Here is a 15,325-nt window from a genome sequence, read left to right as displayed (position 1 = left end):
TAGTGGTATTGAACAATCGCTTCATCTTTAACCCAAAAAAAATTGCATAAAATATTCTATAAACACATGCGCTGGGTGTTATGACTTATGCAAAATGTAAAATGATTATGATTCTGAAAGTTGCCAGGAGACGAATGGATTCATTTTTAATCATTTCTTTTTTGTAAAAATATTACCAATATGACTCTTGAGCAACATTCAAAATCTTAAGCTGTTCTCATATTTTGCATACTCCACTCTACCGAGCACCGCTTTATAATATAATGTGTTAGTATTTCGAACCGGCTTTTATTTTTAATAATTAGTTTAATGATTTTACTACTCCTATGAATTTGTTACCAGAAATTCCATAATTTTACAAACGCTCATTCGGTTATGTGTAAACACTAGACATCTAAATCTATTTATAAATGGACAATGAATCGCTCATTACATCCAACCATTTACTTACAATTCACAACAATTTGAATGAAATTAAATAAATATTACTAAATAATACATAAAAGCTTTGGTACCCCATGGTACCAAATGTAAGGCAAAGCGCTATTTTGGACGAATCTGTATGAAATTGACAACAAAAGCGTTTGTAACTCAGCCTAGGTAACAAATAATTATAGCACTAGGTAGTCCATTCAAGCGCTTATTGTATGAAGTTGTATGGGAAACTCAAATGTATGTAAAGCTTGGTACCCAGGTACCAAATGGATATAAGTACATCAAGCGCTTATTATACGAAGTTGTATGACTAGAAAGCTTGGTACCCAGGTACCAAATGGATGCTACATCAAGCATATATTGTATGAAGTTGTATGGACAACTAAAATGTATGGAAAGCTTGGTACCCAGGTACCAAATGGATGCTACATCAAGCGCATATTGTATGAAGTTGTATGGACAACTAAAATGTATGGAAAGCTTGGTACCCAGGTACCAAATGGATGCTACATCAAGCATATATTGTATGAAGTTGTATGGACAACTAAAATGTATGGAAAGCTTGGTACCCAGGTACCAAATGGATGCTACATCAAGCGCATATTGTATGAAGTTGTATGGACAACTAAAATGTATGGAAAGCTTGGTACCCAGGTACCAAATGGATGCTACATCAAGCATATATTGTATGAAGTTGTATGGACAACTAAAATGTATGGAAAGCTTGGTACCTGGGAATCGAACCGGAGGCTGAGGCGCGGGGGTGTGGGACTCATCTGGAAGTAACACAAACACTTAGGGTGGGATAGGAGAACTGATAATAACGATGAGTATGAGTTTTTGTCCCTTTTCACCGTGAGATCAACGAAAAGGTACTGACAGATGCCATTGTTACTTCTTAGGGGCGCTGCTCCTTGTCATTGTCATGTCGTTACGGTGAAAAGTGAAAAGAACTCGCACTCAAAACACAAATTAAAATTATAAATCACAACGATTTGGACGATCAATTGCCTGCAACTTCATTTGTTACGTATTTTTTAACCTATCATATTATGTCCATATCATTAGAATTAGCCAAGTAGTTTCGGAGCCTCTTCGATCTAAATGGTATAGATAATAATAATACTACTTATTTAAAAACAAAAAAAACTTTTTTTTTTTAATTTTAACAAATTAATGCATTGTCATTGGCACTTAATACGTATGCAAAGTTTCGAATTAATTAGACTACTATAATACTAGGACTACTATATTAGGAGATAGGTAAAAATCGTGCTCAAAAATTCTGTGACATACATACAGCCCAAGCTTATAATAATAATAATAATAATTTTTATTTGCAAAAATATCGTACAGAGGGTGATACAATTCAAGCAGTGTTTCACATATTTTGTCGATTTTTTGACGTGCAAAATGTTAAATAAATGTTAGTCAAGTAATTAGAATTTACTTACAGTTAGTTCGTTAGTTTTTACATAATTATCTACCTATATATCAAAATATTCATATTAACTAATTTAAGTTTACATCATTATTTGTCAAAGTTTTAGTTAGTATCATAATAACCATTCAGACCTAATGGAAGTATACTTATTACAATAATTTCCCCCTTATATTATGTCGAAATTAAATTCATCGTGATTCATTTACAATAATAATTGAAATATAGTATGTCAAAGGACTATTATTCATACTAGATAAAAAACAAAATAATAAGACGAAGAAGAAGAAAGAAAAAATTCCAATGTCAATGGTTGTTTAGAGAGGTTATAAGAATATGGCCTAATACGTGGCATAAGGCATTGCATGGTACCTACTTATAAATATCTAACCAGAAATAGCATAAGACACTTCGTGATTATAGTATTACAAAATACAACATCTTACTTAACTTATAAAAGCGTGTTGAAATTAGTTTACAAAAATGTGCTGTACAAGATCAAAACTATCCCTACAAAGTTATACATCAGAATTCCAGCTTGAAATCATAGGTGCAGCATACATTCCCGCTGGAACAATCTTGGGCCGTGAAACTGGCTGCATATCGAGGCCACGTGACACGACGTGACGATGTGACAACGTGACAGGAGGGAAATGAGCGAAATGCTCATTACTGGCAAACTACTTTAAAAATAGCTCTATGGTAGTAGCTTGAAGTATCGAGAGATTTTGACGTACTCAGTGGCGGGGCAAGACCTAAATTTGATGAGGGCAAGATATAAATTGCGAGGCCTCCTAAAATATATTTTGCGAGGCCCCCTGGTGGATGACGCAAGAGGACGGATTTGTTGAGAGAAAGAATGTTTGATAATATTCAAACTGTTATTTATAAAACTTTTTAATAAATTAAAATTATAATAATTTTTTCAATTTTTAAAATTAAATAAACAAGGGGCGCGAGGCCCCTTATACCGTGAGGGCGGTCGTCCACGTAGCCTACGCCGCATCTGGACGTACTAATAAAATGTCATATTTACGCAGCGTTTTCAATGTATGCTGTATTAATTTTGTTTGTGATGTGCGTTGAAATCGCTGTTTAAATATTTTTATTGGTAAGTGAAATAAAAAAGGTATTCCAAACTATATATTACAATTTTCTAGGTTTTTTTACTTTTTACTAATCAAGACTTTGATTTGCAGATTCATACAGTTTTTACTTTTCCTTCGTTTTTTATATTTTATTTTTATACAGTCAAAGTTGCTATTTGAAAACACTTTAGATCTAAGAAAATTTATATTTCTCAAGTATTACCATAATGTTGTTAAAATAAATTATTAATATTTCAACAAAGTTTTCTGAAAAGTGAAAGGTAGACATCGCAGGCGGCGAAGATATTAAATATATTTTCATGTCATAGTAAAGTTTAATAAATTGTTTTATCTTGATTTATTATTATGTGAAAATATAATATAAAGAAATTCTCTAGTGTCCTCCCTTATATTTGATTACTTCTATGGCTCAGTTGGTTAGCGCGTCAACTAATGGGTCGTGGTAAAGATCTCTTTACTCAGGATTTTATTCAGGGTTCGAGTCTCGCCGAAGGGACAAAAGTTTTCATTGCTCCGTCATTTCGTTTTGCACACGTACTACAACTACAAGTTCTTCTAGAACTACCACGAAACCACCTGACACTGACAGGCTACACTGATGTGATGAAATTTGGTCCAAAAATATGTGACATTAGGGCGGTTTTCTGTTGTAACTTAAGCGCGGATCTGGTCCTCATGCGGGTGACAACATGCTTCTGGTCGTGCGTATTGTCCGCATGACTTAAAAACATTTATTATAGGATGCGGGCAACTTTCATGCGAACTAAGGCTTCGCTCTCGAAATAAGCAGGCAGCGGGGCGGGCAGCGGGGCGGGAGCGGCAAACGCTACGCACCGTTCGCTAAATGGCTTATCCATATAATCCATATAATCCATATAAATATATAGATTGTCCGCCCTTAGGGTCAATTCAGACCACAACGCGACGTGTAGATGCATATCTAATTTTGTATAGATTTGACAGGTTTGCATGACGTCTCACGAAATTAAAGTCTGTCGAATCCATACAAAATTACCCTAATTGTGTTGATATGTCGTGCTTAAAAGCATCATTCTTTAATGCTGTAAATAGTACGATATGACGTCATGACATAGTGACGTCACGGATAAACGTCACTCGATACTGCAGCGATCGCGTTTTTCACTGTAATTGGCTGAAGCAGAATTTGAGAGGCGCTTGATGTATCACCCCCCTGCACCCCCTGGGGTCCCGGGGAGTCCCGGGGGGTGCTGTAGTGGCTGATAAATGACGGTCCCGTTGCAAACAAGCGGAAACACTTTTTATTCATATTTTTTTGTTAATTAACTGTCGCCGGAGTGCGCGTTTATTTTCATCTTTACAGTGTGTTTTATATTTTTTTAACTGCACTGTTTGTTGTGTAAATATTGCAGTTCGTGTCAGTGGAAATACGGAATTCGTGTGTAATTAACAGGTATGTGAACAGCGTAGTAACTCTTACTAACAAGTCCATACTAATATTATATTATACAGCATGACTAGTGAGACATGTTCAATACTCGAGGACGTGATATTTGGTTAGTATATTAGTTGAAAAGAAAAATATAAAAAATTAAATCAATTGATCACTGAGTAAATGTAGCTTAAAGTTAAATAATTATTTAACCAACGCATGGACACCGCGCGCGGGAGGGTTAGCGCGCGCCGCGCCGGCCGCATAGTAATTTACTAGTGTCCATGATTCATTTATGTAAAGGGGAATTTGATAAAAAATTAAGTACCTAATTTTATTACATAATTATAATGAGAATCGAGTACCGAGTACTCTCCTTAAGTATCGATCATGTCTCACAAGTCATATAAATTGTATCTGTCTTTCCGTATGTTACCTCCTCAAGCTGGAACGGCTGCACCTAAGCAGATGAAATTTGTTAAAAATGAAAGACACTCTTTTGTATTAATAATCTCTGTACTCTTGAACGGACCAGACCAGTCGATGAAATTTGGTACTTAGAGACACGTCTTTTGAATTAATAATGTTAGTAAGGATAGCTGTGGATCACAAACATTTTTATTATGATAATATAATACTAGCTATTTGACCGAGCTTTGCTCGGTATTCAATGAAACACGAATAAAATGACATTTTATAAAAATGATTTTTATCTAGATCGATTTATCGCCCCCGAAACCCCCTATATACTAAATTTCATGAAAATTGTTGGAGCCGATTCCGAGATTCCAATTATAAACCTATATACAAGAATTGCTCGTTTAAATATATAAGATAAGGTTATGTATTTATCTATCTACCCTATTTGTAACTAACAAATTAGAATATATACTATTTATAAAATTATCTAAAGAGACCACATTCTCTACATTAAGTACTTACTATCTAAGTCTCAAGTCTAGGCGTCTAGACTCGAAACAAGCAATTGAAGTGAAATGTTACGCGACTGTTTCGCCGCGAATTAAAACTTAGACTTAGACTTTGATAAATTATAACGTGATAATTGAGTTTCCAAAACTTGGAGATGGATGAAATATTAAGTTTCTTTTGTTTCGATATTCAGTGGGTAGATTTTGCCCGCGACTCCGCCTTACGAATACTTACTAAGAAAACAGTGGATTTTTTGGATAAAATGTAGTGCGTATGTATCCAAGTCCTAAACTACTGCCGTATTTAATTTTATGAAAGTTTTTTGATTCTTGCGTGAAAGTGACACAATAATTGATATTTTATCCATTCATAAATAAGCCCTGACAATTTTCCATATTTATACAGTGTATATCGTAAAGCATGTTTATATGGGAAGTGTTTTAATTATGCCGCGTCTATTTTGACGACAATTTGACGCTGTGTTGTGACTTTATCATAACAACTATCGCATCGCCGTAAACAACGCCGTCCTTGTTTACACGAAATTAAAGGTTGACTAGAGGATTTGTGTTATTGTTGAAGATTTAACATTAGTATCTTGTTTACGTATCCTAGAATGTAGATAATTGACCTTTAGATACAATAATAATCAGATACGCTAGTTCTATTTCGGTCTATGGTGTTAAGGTATTAGTTAATAGCGGGTTTCTGGGAATTCCTATAAAATTAGCTCGCTAACTCCATGTCTCTAAAAGCAGAAGGAAAATCGTAGAAATTCGTAGACACAATTTTTTTATTAAAGTAATATGAATATTATCTATGGGTTTTTCAACGATATTCTTGTGTAGGTGAGTCATATTTAAGGGCGCAACAGAGATGCCAAACGAAGAATAGCGGCGGTCCGCCTAATTCCTTACATTAATACCGCACAATATATCCGAGGGAATGAGATACGTGCGTTGGCCGTGGACCAGATCCAAGGGGGACAGGGGGAGAGGGGGAGGACCAGGGGGGAACCCCGTTCAAGGGGAAGCAATCTTAATATGACTCGGGATAAATCGCACCGCGTGCCCGTCAAGGGTTATTTGTTTTGCGGGATTTTTGGTCAAAAGCGGGATATTAATGTCCCGCGCGTTACCAGAAACCTGATGAGACGATTGCGGCGTTGGTGATGAATATGGTGTCCTAAATATAGTATCACTGATTTAGGTTAATGACGTAATATGCGCAAGTTGTTTTATTTTCTGCTAGACAAAGTTTGTTGCTGAAGCTATGTGCATTATCGAAAGATAGATAATATTATAAGATAGTGCAGCAAGATAGTTTTGCTATCGGTGCGATCAATGTCGGTACAAAACAAAGTTTATCTGTCGCCCTTAGAAGAATTATTATTGAGGACTATAAGGACCACTCAAAACTAAGTCAGACACCGGAGTTAGTTTTAACTCTAGCATTTGCAGAAGCAAACTAGATTAGCACAAGAGCTTGCTTGTTCAAGATGGTTTTGATTTCGGGCCAAAACATCCTTATAGTTTTTTACATTGTAGTATCAGAGAAGTTGATTTATAACATTGTCACTAACAAATATATGGACAAAATTAGTCTGAAATAAAGTTTTATTTATTTATTTTATAATCAGATGGCGGACCTAAGAAATTTAGTTTGTGCTAAAAACTAACAGGAAAAGTAACTGAGATAACTAGACCAAATAAGGTCCGTCAGCCTATGAATCGTCGATGGTACATAAATGGCAGTTACCTTCAACGCTCAGATACACGGCCATGTTGATTTTGGGTTCCGTGTTGATCTGGCACTCGTAGACGCCGGCGTCGCGCGGCTGCACGTAGTCCACCTTCAGGTCCCAGTCGTCCGAGGGTTCCGGATGCAGTACGCTGAACCGCGCGTCGCCCGTGTACGTGAAGATGTGAGACGTCAGTATATGGAGGTCCCGCTTCCTCATCCATGATACCTGAAGGAATAGAATACATGTTAAATTCTTTGATAGTGAATTTTTTTTTATGAAAGAAGGGGGCAAGCGAGCTAACGGGTCACCTGATGGAAAGCAACTTCCATCGCCCATGGACACTCGCAGCATCAGAAGAGCTGCAGGTGCGTTGCCGGCCTTTTAAGAGGGAATAGGGTAATAGGGGAGGGTAGGGATGGGAAGGGAAAGGAATAGGGGAGGATAGGAAAGGGAATTGGGCCTCCGGTAAACTCACTCACTCAGCGAAACACAGCGCAAGCGCTGTTTCACGCCGGTTTTCTGTGAGAACGTGGTATTTCTCCGGTCGAGCCGGCCCATTCATGCCGAAGCATGGCTCTCCCACGTAAATAAATTAAGACTCACATATTTTTTTTAGGAGGCAAATGAGCAAACGGGTCACCAGATGGAAAGCAACTATCGTCGCCCATGGACACTCGCAACATTAGAAAAGCTGCAGGTACGCGGTTGCCGGCCTATGTTTGTAATAAAATCACGCTTGAACGATTTGAAAAAAAAAGAAAAATTGAGTAAAAATTTGAGTTGAAAACATAAAAATCTCTTTTTGTTGAGTTGTAATATGCGTACGTTTCAATGTTTATCATTCACTTCAATTGAGCAAAGGCCGAAGGATTGATGCAAACTCAACCTTATAAAATAGAGTTTTTTTAGAGTTCGACTATTATTTTCAGCCTGAATCTTTACAAAAGCAGTTATTAATTATTTCCTTTTCGTATCTGAATTTACCATATTATTATCTTGGGCTTATCGATATTGAAATGTATAAAATAATAAACCAATTAGTGGAAACTTTATGTAAATATTGCGCATAATAAGGATATTTTATTTACGAATAAAATTTGAAAAGCAGTAATTGGACGGTCTCAAAGTTTATGGATAATTCAAGAATTATTTTAAATTTAAAATAAAATGTTTTTAAAGAGTAATTGCTTAAATTATTTTCCTGTTCTGGTAATTTTTTTGTTGTAATTAGGGAAAGCCTCTGAGCGTCGTAATTAGCGAAGATGAAGCGATCAGCCTTAAATAATAACATTATGTTATGACGGAAATAAATTGTACATTTTATATATTTAACGACCAAAAATGCGTCAGGATATTTGGATATAATAAAAATTCAGGATAATTTTATATTTTTTTCTGAACAGTTTATAAATATACATTTAGAATCGTCCCATTTAGTGGCAACCACTACTTCGGTCTGAAACTATCCAGTACCTATAACAGAACCAACGTAAGAAACTTGCACTTCCATCTGATTATATTATACGTATTTTTCTTAGAGCGTCCGTGGCCTAAAGGGTAGACCTTTGGTTGGCACTCGTAGAGGGTGCGGGTTCAATCCCGGGTGGAGGCGTGTGCCAATGAGACATTTTCTGATCTCAAGCACATAATACGGACGCTAGTACGGTGAAGAAAAAAACATCGTGAGGAAACCCGCACATAGTTGGTCCCAGACGTATTGACTGTTTCTTTCCTCTGGACTAGGCCGACTATGTTGCGAGAATGCCGTATATGTGCTTGGGCAACCGTACAGACATTTAAATGTTGCCTCAGGCACTACAATATTTAAGGAGTGGTTACTTTGCTCTGAAAACACTGTCATCCACAACGAATGCAAAGGCCTAGTTTTTTATATTTCTTAGAGAAAATGGCAAATTGTTACATCAAGGTTCTCTAGTTTCTCCACACATCTACAACCAAAAATATGTTATATTATGTAAGTTTATACATAATAAGTGACGCCTGGCCCGAAAGTGTTTTTTTTTAGTGTAAGGTAAGGTTTTTTTAACTGGAAAAACTGTGAATCGCTGTCATCACAGGTTATTTAATTAATTATTTAATTTATCAATAATACAAGTTCATAACCTTAGCTCAAAGCTACTATGCGAGTACATAATATTATTGTAGGCGATTTTCGCTACCTTTCGCTTATTTATTTTATACAAGACTATTACATTGTAAATAATCTGTCATATAATAGCCAAAAAGAATAGCAATATTAACACTTATTGGCAAATATTTCAAAATAGCCGAAAAGCTATCACTAATAGCGACGGGAAATCCCCGAAAAAATATTAGATAATAACAGGCAATACATTATGCACTGCGGGACGTCACGGCTATTTGAGGGATCGCCATTAATATGGCGGCCAGTGGACCGCGGGCCGCTCAAAATTGGGTGTACCGATATTAGGGGCACAACATTTGGGCTGCGTCTTAGTGATAATATTTCCGGTATATAGGCAAAAAGTAATGTATAATATTATGTTACATGGTATATGGGCGTATGGGCAAAGAGTTTGAAGAATTTGGGTTATACGGACAAATTATTTCAATAGTTTGTTTAAGATCTATATTCTATACTAATTATTATAAAATAACGGAATTATGTTTTAGATACATCTTTGAGCTTAAGCGTCTGAACTCTGAAGCGATTTTAACGAAATTTATGTTGTTATGTCTTGGTGTGGATATACTATAACAGCACCGTGTCGTGTGGCATGCACACGGCACGGTGCGACGCCGCAACGTTTTGAAGTACTGTAGCAGCGACAGACTCGAGCGCCACCAATACATACAGCCCTCCCCGCCTCGTATCGATTCCGGTGCGCATGCGGTGCAGCGCCGGAGCGCACCGGACGGCGCCGTGTGCCATACCATTCATTTTTATATGTAGGAAACCGGAGCGGCACCGCTCAGGCGCCGCACCGCCGCCGCACCGCATCGTGTGGGATGGTACTAAGAGTATAGGCAAAGGACAAAGGATAGATTTTGACCTGAAAAAGTTACAGTTTTTGTGCGATACAAGATTTTTGTAGCGGGCAATATTTTGTATTTTAACTTTACTAATCTATACTTAGCCCCAATTTCACCAACGACCGTTAAAGTTAACGCTCGAATTAGTATCACGTTACCTCTTTCGTTTTTCTTATGAATGAAAGAGAAGACATGACATTTTAACAAGCTGGTAACACTAACAGACGTTGGTGAAATTGGAGTTTAATATAATAAAGCTGAAGAGTTTGTTTGTTTGAACGCGCTAATCTCAGGAACTACTGGCCCGATTAAAAAAAAATTTTAGTCGTTATTCGTATATAGCCCATTTATCGAGGAAGGCTATTATATTATTAAGCTAAGATAAATTGGAGGGAACAAACAAGAACTCAGGAAAATGTAGAAAAAACGGGAAAAATTATATGAAACTAGATGTCCCGCGCGGCTTCGCCCGCGTAAATTAGGAATTTTACGAAAACAGTAAATTTTCCCAGAAAAAATAGCTTATGTCCATACTCCCTTCACTTGGTTTACTCTATATCTGTGCCAAATATTGCCATAAAATTACTCCAGTGGTTCGTAATTTCTAATATTTCCCCCGTTTTTTCCACATTTTCCTGAGTTTCTTCGGTCGTATTAGTCTTTTTTTATGAAATAAGGGGGCAAACGAGCAAATTATTCACCTGATGGAAAGCAACTTCCGTCGCCCATTGACACTCGCAGCATCAGAGGAGCTGCAGGTGCTTTGCCAGCCTTTTAAGAGGGAATAGGGTAATAGGACAGGGTAGGGATGGGAAGGGAAATAGTCTTAGCATGATAATATATTATAGCCTATAGTCTTACTCGAGAAATGAGCTATCTAACATTGAAATAAGTTTTTAAATTGGACCTGTAGTTCCTGAGATCAACGCGTTCAAGCAAACATACTCTTCGGGTTTATAATATTAGGCAGGTATATATTTTTTTTTATCGCTTGACAAACTTGAGTCTCGATCTAAAAGACTATGAAAGTACCAATAACAGGGTCATTATGGGCTCATAAGTCATAACCATGGGACGATGCATGGTATAATATGGTAGTGATGATGATGATGATAATGATTAATGTAGTTTGCATAGTAGCTTATGCTTTCCGTTCTTAAAACAATGCCAAAACTCCCAAACTTGACGTATCTATAAAGAATCAAGAGTTCTCTCAGCACCTTCCGAACCACGGTATACCAGTTACACCTCGGTGCAAAATGTTATTTGTTGGTAGGTAGGCTTAGAATACATCTCACGAAACCGAAGTCACCACATGTTTCCCTATAATTTCTGAGGAGTTTCCTCGATTACTTATGGATCCTTTATCAGATCACCACTTTTGTGAATATAATACCAAATTGGGATGATACCCTATATACCAAAAGAAAATTTTTGAAAATCGGTTTACAAACAGTGGAGTAATCGTTGAACATAAAAAACGAACATAACACCTCCCCCATTTTGAAAGTCGGTTAAAATTATAGCCTATGTGTTACTCTGATGTATAGGCTATATTATTGTAAAGTTTTATTAAAATCCGTTCAGAAGTTTTTGCGTGAAAGAGTAACAAACATCCATACTTATTTTTATGTTTTTTTGGCACACATGAAGAATAGGTGGCACACGTGAAGGTACATAGGCTATTTTTGCGGAAAAATTTACGGTTTCCCCGAAATTCCTAAATTACGCGAGCGAAACCGCGCGGAACTTCTAGTTAATCATAATTAGAACCATTCTAACTTTCTCTAAGACCGTTTATAGTAGTTTAATTATTATTAGTTTGTTAATAACAAATTTCATCAAAATTATTTCAGCGGTTTAAGCGAACATATTTAACAGACACGCATACAGACAGAAATATTTAAAAATATATTATGAGGCATATTTAAATAAGAATAAAAGCAATATATTTCCAACGCCGCGTCCAATATAATTATGATTAAAGCAGTACGATATTAATTGGGGCGAAATTTTAATAATCCAAATGGTGACGTCAGAGACCCTTTAATTAAGAGATTGGAATTAGAAATTAATTAAAACCTGAGACCTTCCAGTGACACTCATTACCACTAAGACATTACAGGTGTCAACCTGTTGGAAGTTGACATCTGGTTAGAAATTATAAAGAAGTGAGAGTTGTCTTTTTAACTTTAATTTGAATCATAATTATAATAATAATAATAATAATAATAATAATATCTATGGACGCTTCACACCACGTCAGTCTGGCCGGCCTGTGGTAAGTACCTGAAGGACTTGTGTTACAGGTACCAGACAACGGAAATATATTTAATACTTTTATACTATACATGTATTTAAGATTTTTATTATATGACTAGATGTCCCGCGCGGCTTCGCCCGCGTAAATTACGAATTTTACGGAAAGCGTACATTTTCCCATAAAAAATAGCTTATGCCCCTACTCCCTTCACTTGGTCTACTCTATATCTGTGCCAAATATTGCCATAAAAATTGCTCCAGTAGTTCGTAATTTCTAATATTTCCCCCGTTTTTCCCACATTTTCCTGAGTTTCTTCGGTCGTATTAGTCTTAGCGTGATGATATATAGCCTATAGTCTTAACTCTTACTCGATAAATGAGCTATCTAACACTGAAATAAGTTTTTACATCGGACCTGTAGTTCCTGAGATTAACGCGTTGAAGCAAACATACTCTTCAGGTTTATAATATTAGGTAGGTATAGACTTTTTTTAATTATCGCTTTACAAATTCGAGACTCGATCTAAAAGTCTATGAAAAGTACCTATAACAGGGTCTTTATAAGCTCATAAGTCATAACCATGGGACGATGCATGGTATAATATGGTAGTGATGATGACGATGAATGTAATTTGCATAGTTAGCATATGCTTTTCGTTCTTAAAACAACGCCAAAATTCCCAAACTTGTATCTATAAAGAATCAGGAGTTCCCTCAGCACCTTCCGAACCACGGTATACCAGGTATACCTCGGTGCAAAATCTTACTTGTTCGTAGCATATGCTTAGAATACTTCTCACGAAACCGAAGTCACCACATGTTTCCCTATAATTTGTGAGGAGTTCCCTCGATTACTTATGGATCCATCATCAGATCACCACTTTTGTAAATACAATACCAAATTGGGATGATACTCTATATACCAAAAGAAAAAATTTGAAAATCGGTTTACAAACGGCGGAGTAATCGTTGAACATAAGAAAACGAACATAACACCTCCCCCATTTTGAAAGTCGGTTAAAAATGTATCCTATGTGTTATTCTGATGTATTAGCTTTGTCATTGTAAAGTTTTATTGAAATCCGTTCAGTAGTTTTTGCGTGAAAGAGTAACAAACATCCATACATCCACACATCCATACATCCATACATCCAAACAAACTTTCGCCTTTATAATATTAGTAGGATACACATATTTAATACACATCCATGTCCCACCGCGACCCGCGACCCCCGGCTTGAGCTACCAACGCGCTCAACACTTGAGCCACAAAGGTCGTCAAACATTATTGTGAACATTAGTTTACTTTTCATTATAATTATGCTTCGGCCATGAGCAAGCCAAAGATAATAGGCAGCTAATTTATATACTAGCATACTCTCAGGCTCCATTTATATTAAAAGGCAGGCAACGCACCTGCGGCTCTTCTGATGTTGCGGGTGTCCATGGGCGGCGGTAGTTGCTTTCTATCAGGTGACCAGTATTCTCGTTTGCCTCCTTATTTCATTATGGGTCCACATCTCCACGTCACGACGTCGTCAACATGGAATGGTGCGGTAATGAGGCACGGTACGTTGACGTGACGTGAAAATTTACGTTAACGTTACGTAAAATGCACATCACGATATAGCAACATTTTACGTCTCTATGCCTTGTGAAACTGCTACATTATTCACTACTGATCTAGATGTGCACCGCACAATACGTATTCTGTCTTTCCTATAGTTAAAAACGGAGAAAGGGAAGAAAAAAGACGTGCATTTTTACGTTACGTTGACGTACCGTGCCACGTTACCGCACAGTTACATGTTAACGACGTCGTGACGTGGATAGGTGGACAGGCTATTACGTTTTTGAATTTGAATCGATGACATTCGTCCAAGTAACACTAGCTCTGAGTAGAAAATAGAAAATAAATTGGTTAATATTGACGTATACTAATTATGTGCAGTAAATCATGTGACTTTTGATTAAAGTGAACCCTGGACAGTGTTATTTACTAAAGTGAACAATTATTTCTTAATACATTCAGTGAAAATCATTACCTGTGTCCTGAACTCTATAACTAAAGTAAACAAACACAAAAATCAAGTACAGGAAGTATAAACAATATCATTATAAAATAACTAACAAAATATAAAAAAAAACAGTACAGTTTTAAATACTAATAAAAGAAATTGAAAATAATACATCAGTGGTACAAAATTAATAAGAACAAAGAACTGTGACAAAAGTTTTAAAATTACCTCAAACATACTAACAAAATAAAACCGGCAACCGATCAAACACTCTAGTACGGAAACTTCGCACAACGTGTCATACCGACTACTGGCTTAGTGGTACACAGCCTGGAATAACAGATCAAGAGGAGACGGTTCAAACCCTGCGCAGTCTAAAAAAACTTTTGTCAAAAAAGGTCGATGTCGAAGAATATTTATTTAAATATATAAATATAAATTATTATAAATATATAAATTATTATAAATAAAACACCTTTGGCTACAAATAACAAAAAGCGCGAGAGGACGAAACCTTCATAAAAATTAGATCAGCTAATACAATAAGAAATAATACAAATCGATAAACAAAATGAACACCTCAGATAGTGAGCATATAACTATCCGAAAAAAAAGATCGTCTTCACTAACAAATATATTAAACCACTCATTTATACTAGATGCTTCAATGAACAGCTTGCCAAACACCTCAGTCAATGACTGTCTGGAACATAGTGAGCGAATCGAAAAACTGACAAATGAACTGTTAGCAGCCAACAACGAGATAGAAGATTTAACATTACAGATTATATTCTTAAAAAATGAAGTTGAGAATAAAAATAGAATAATCGATATGTACAAAAAAATCGAGTCTAAAGATTGTATCACACCAAATGCACGAAAGAAAAATAGAAATAAGATCTATGACCAAAACAGATGTTGCAGCTTAGACACTACGCCTCTAAAAAAAAATTCTAATAA

At 36.2% G+C, this 15,325-nt stretch overlaps 1 protein-coding gene across 2 annotated transcripts in view; it reads right to left on the bottom strand.

The window, feature by feature from the left end:
• The window catches only part of LOC121734247 (zwei Ig domain protein zig-8-like), a 235,949-nt gene that overhangs the window by 11,690 nt on the left and 208,934 nt on the right, over nucleotides 1-15,325 (bottom strand). The window contains exons 5-6 of one of the 2 annotated variants that reach the window (XM_042124727.1): nucleotides 7,085-7,295; nucleotides 1,167-1,211 (exon numbers count right to left, since the gene is read on the bottom strand). In XM_042124727.1, coding sequence (XP_041980661.1) covers nucleotides 1,167-1,211; nucleotides 7,085-7,295 — 256 coding nt within the window. The remainder of the gene's footprint in view (nucleotides 1-1,166; nucleotides 1,212-7,084; nucleotides 7,296-15,325) is intronic. The other variant, XM_042124728.1, reaches the window with a different exon arrangement.

The sequence above is a fragment of the Aricia agestis genome, chromosome 15 (genome assembly GCF_905147365.1).
Source record: "Aricia agestis chromosome 15, ilAriAges1.1, whole genome shotgun sequence".
NCBI lineage: Eukaryota > Metazoa > Arthropoda > Insecta > Lepidoptera > Lycaenidae > Aricia > Aricia agestis.
This window is presented reverse-complemented; position numbering and strand designations above follow the sequence as displayed.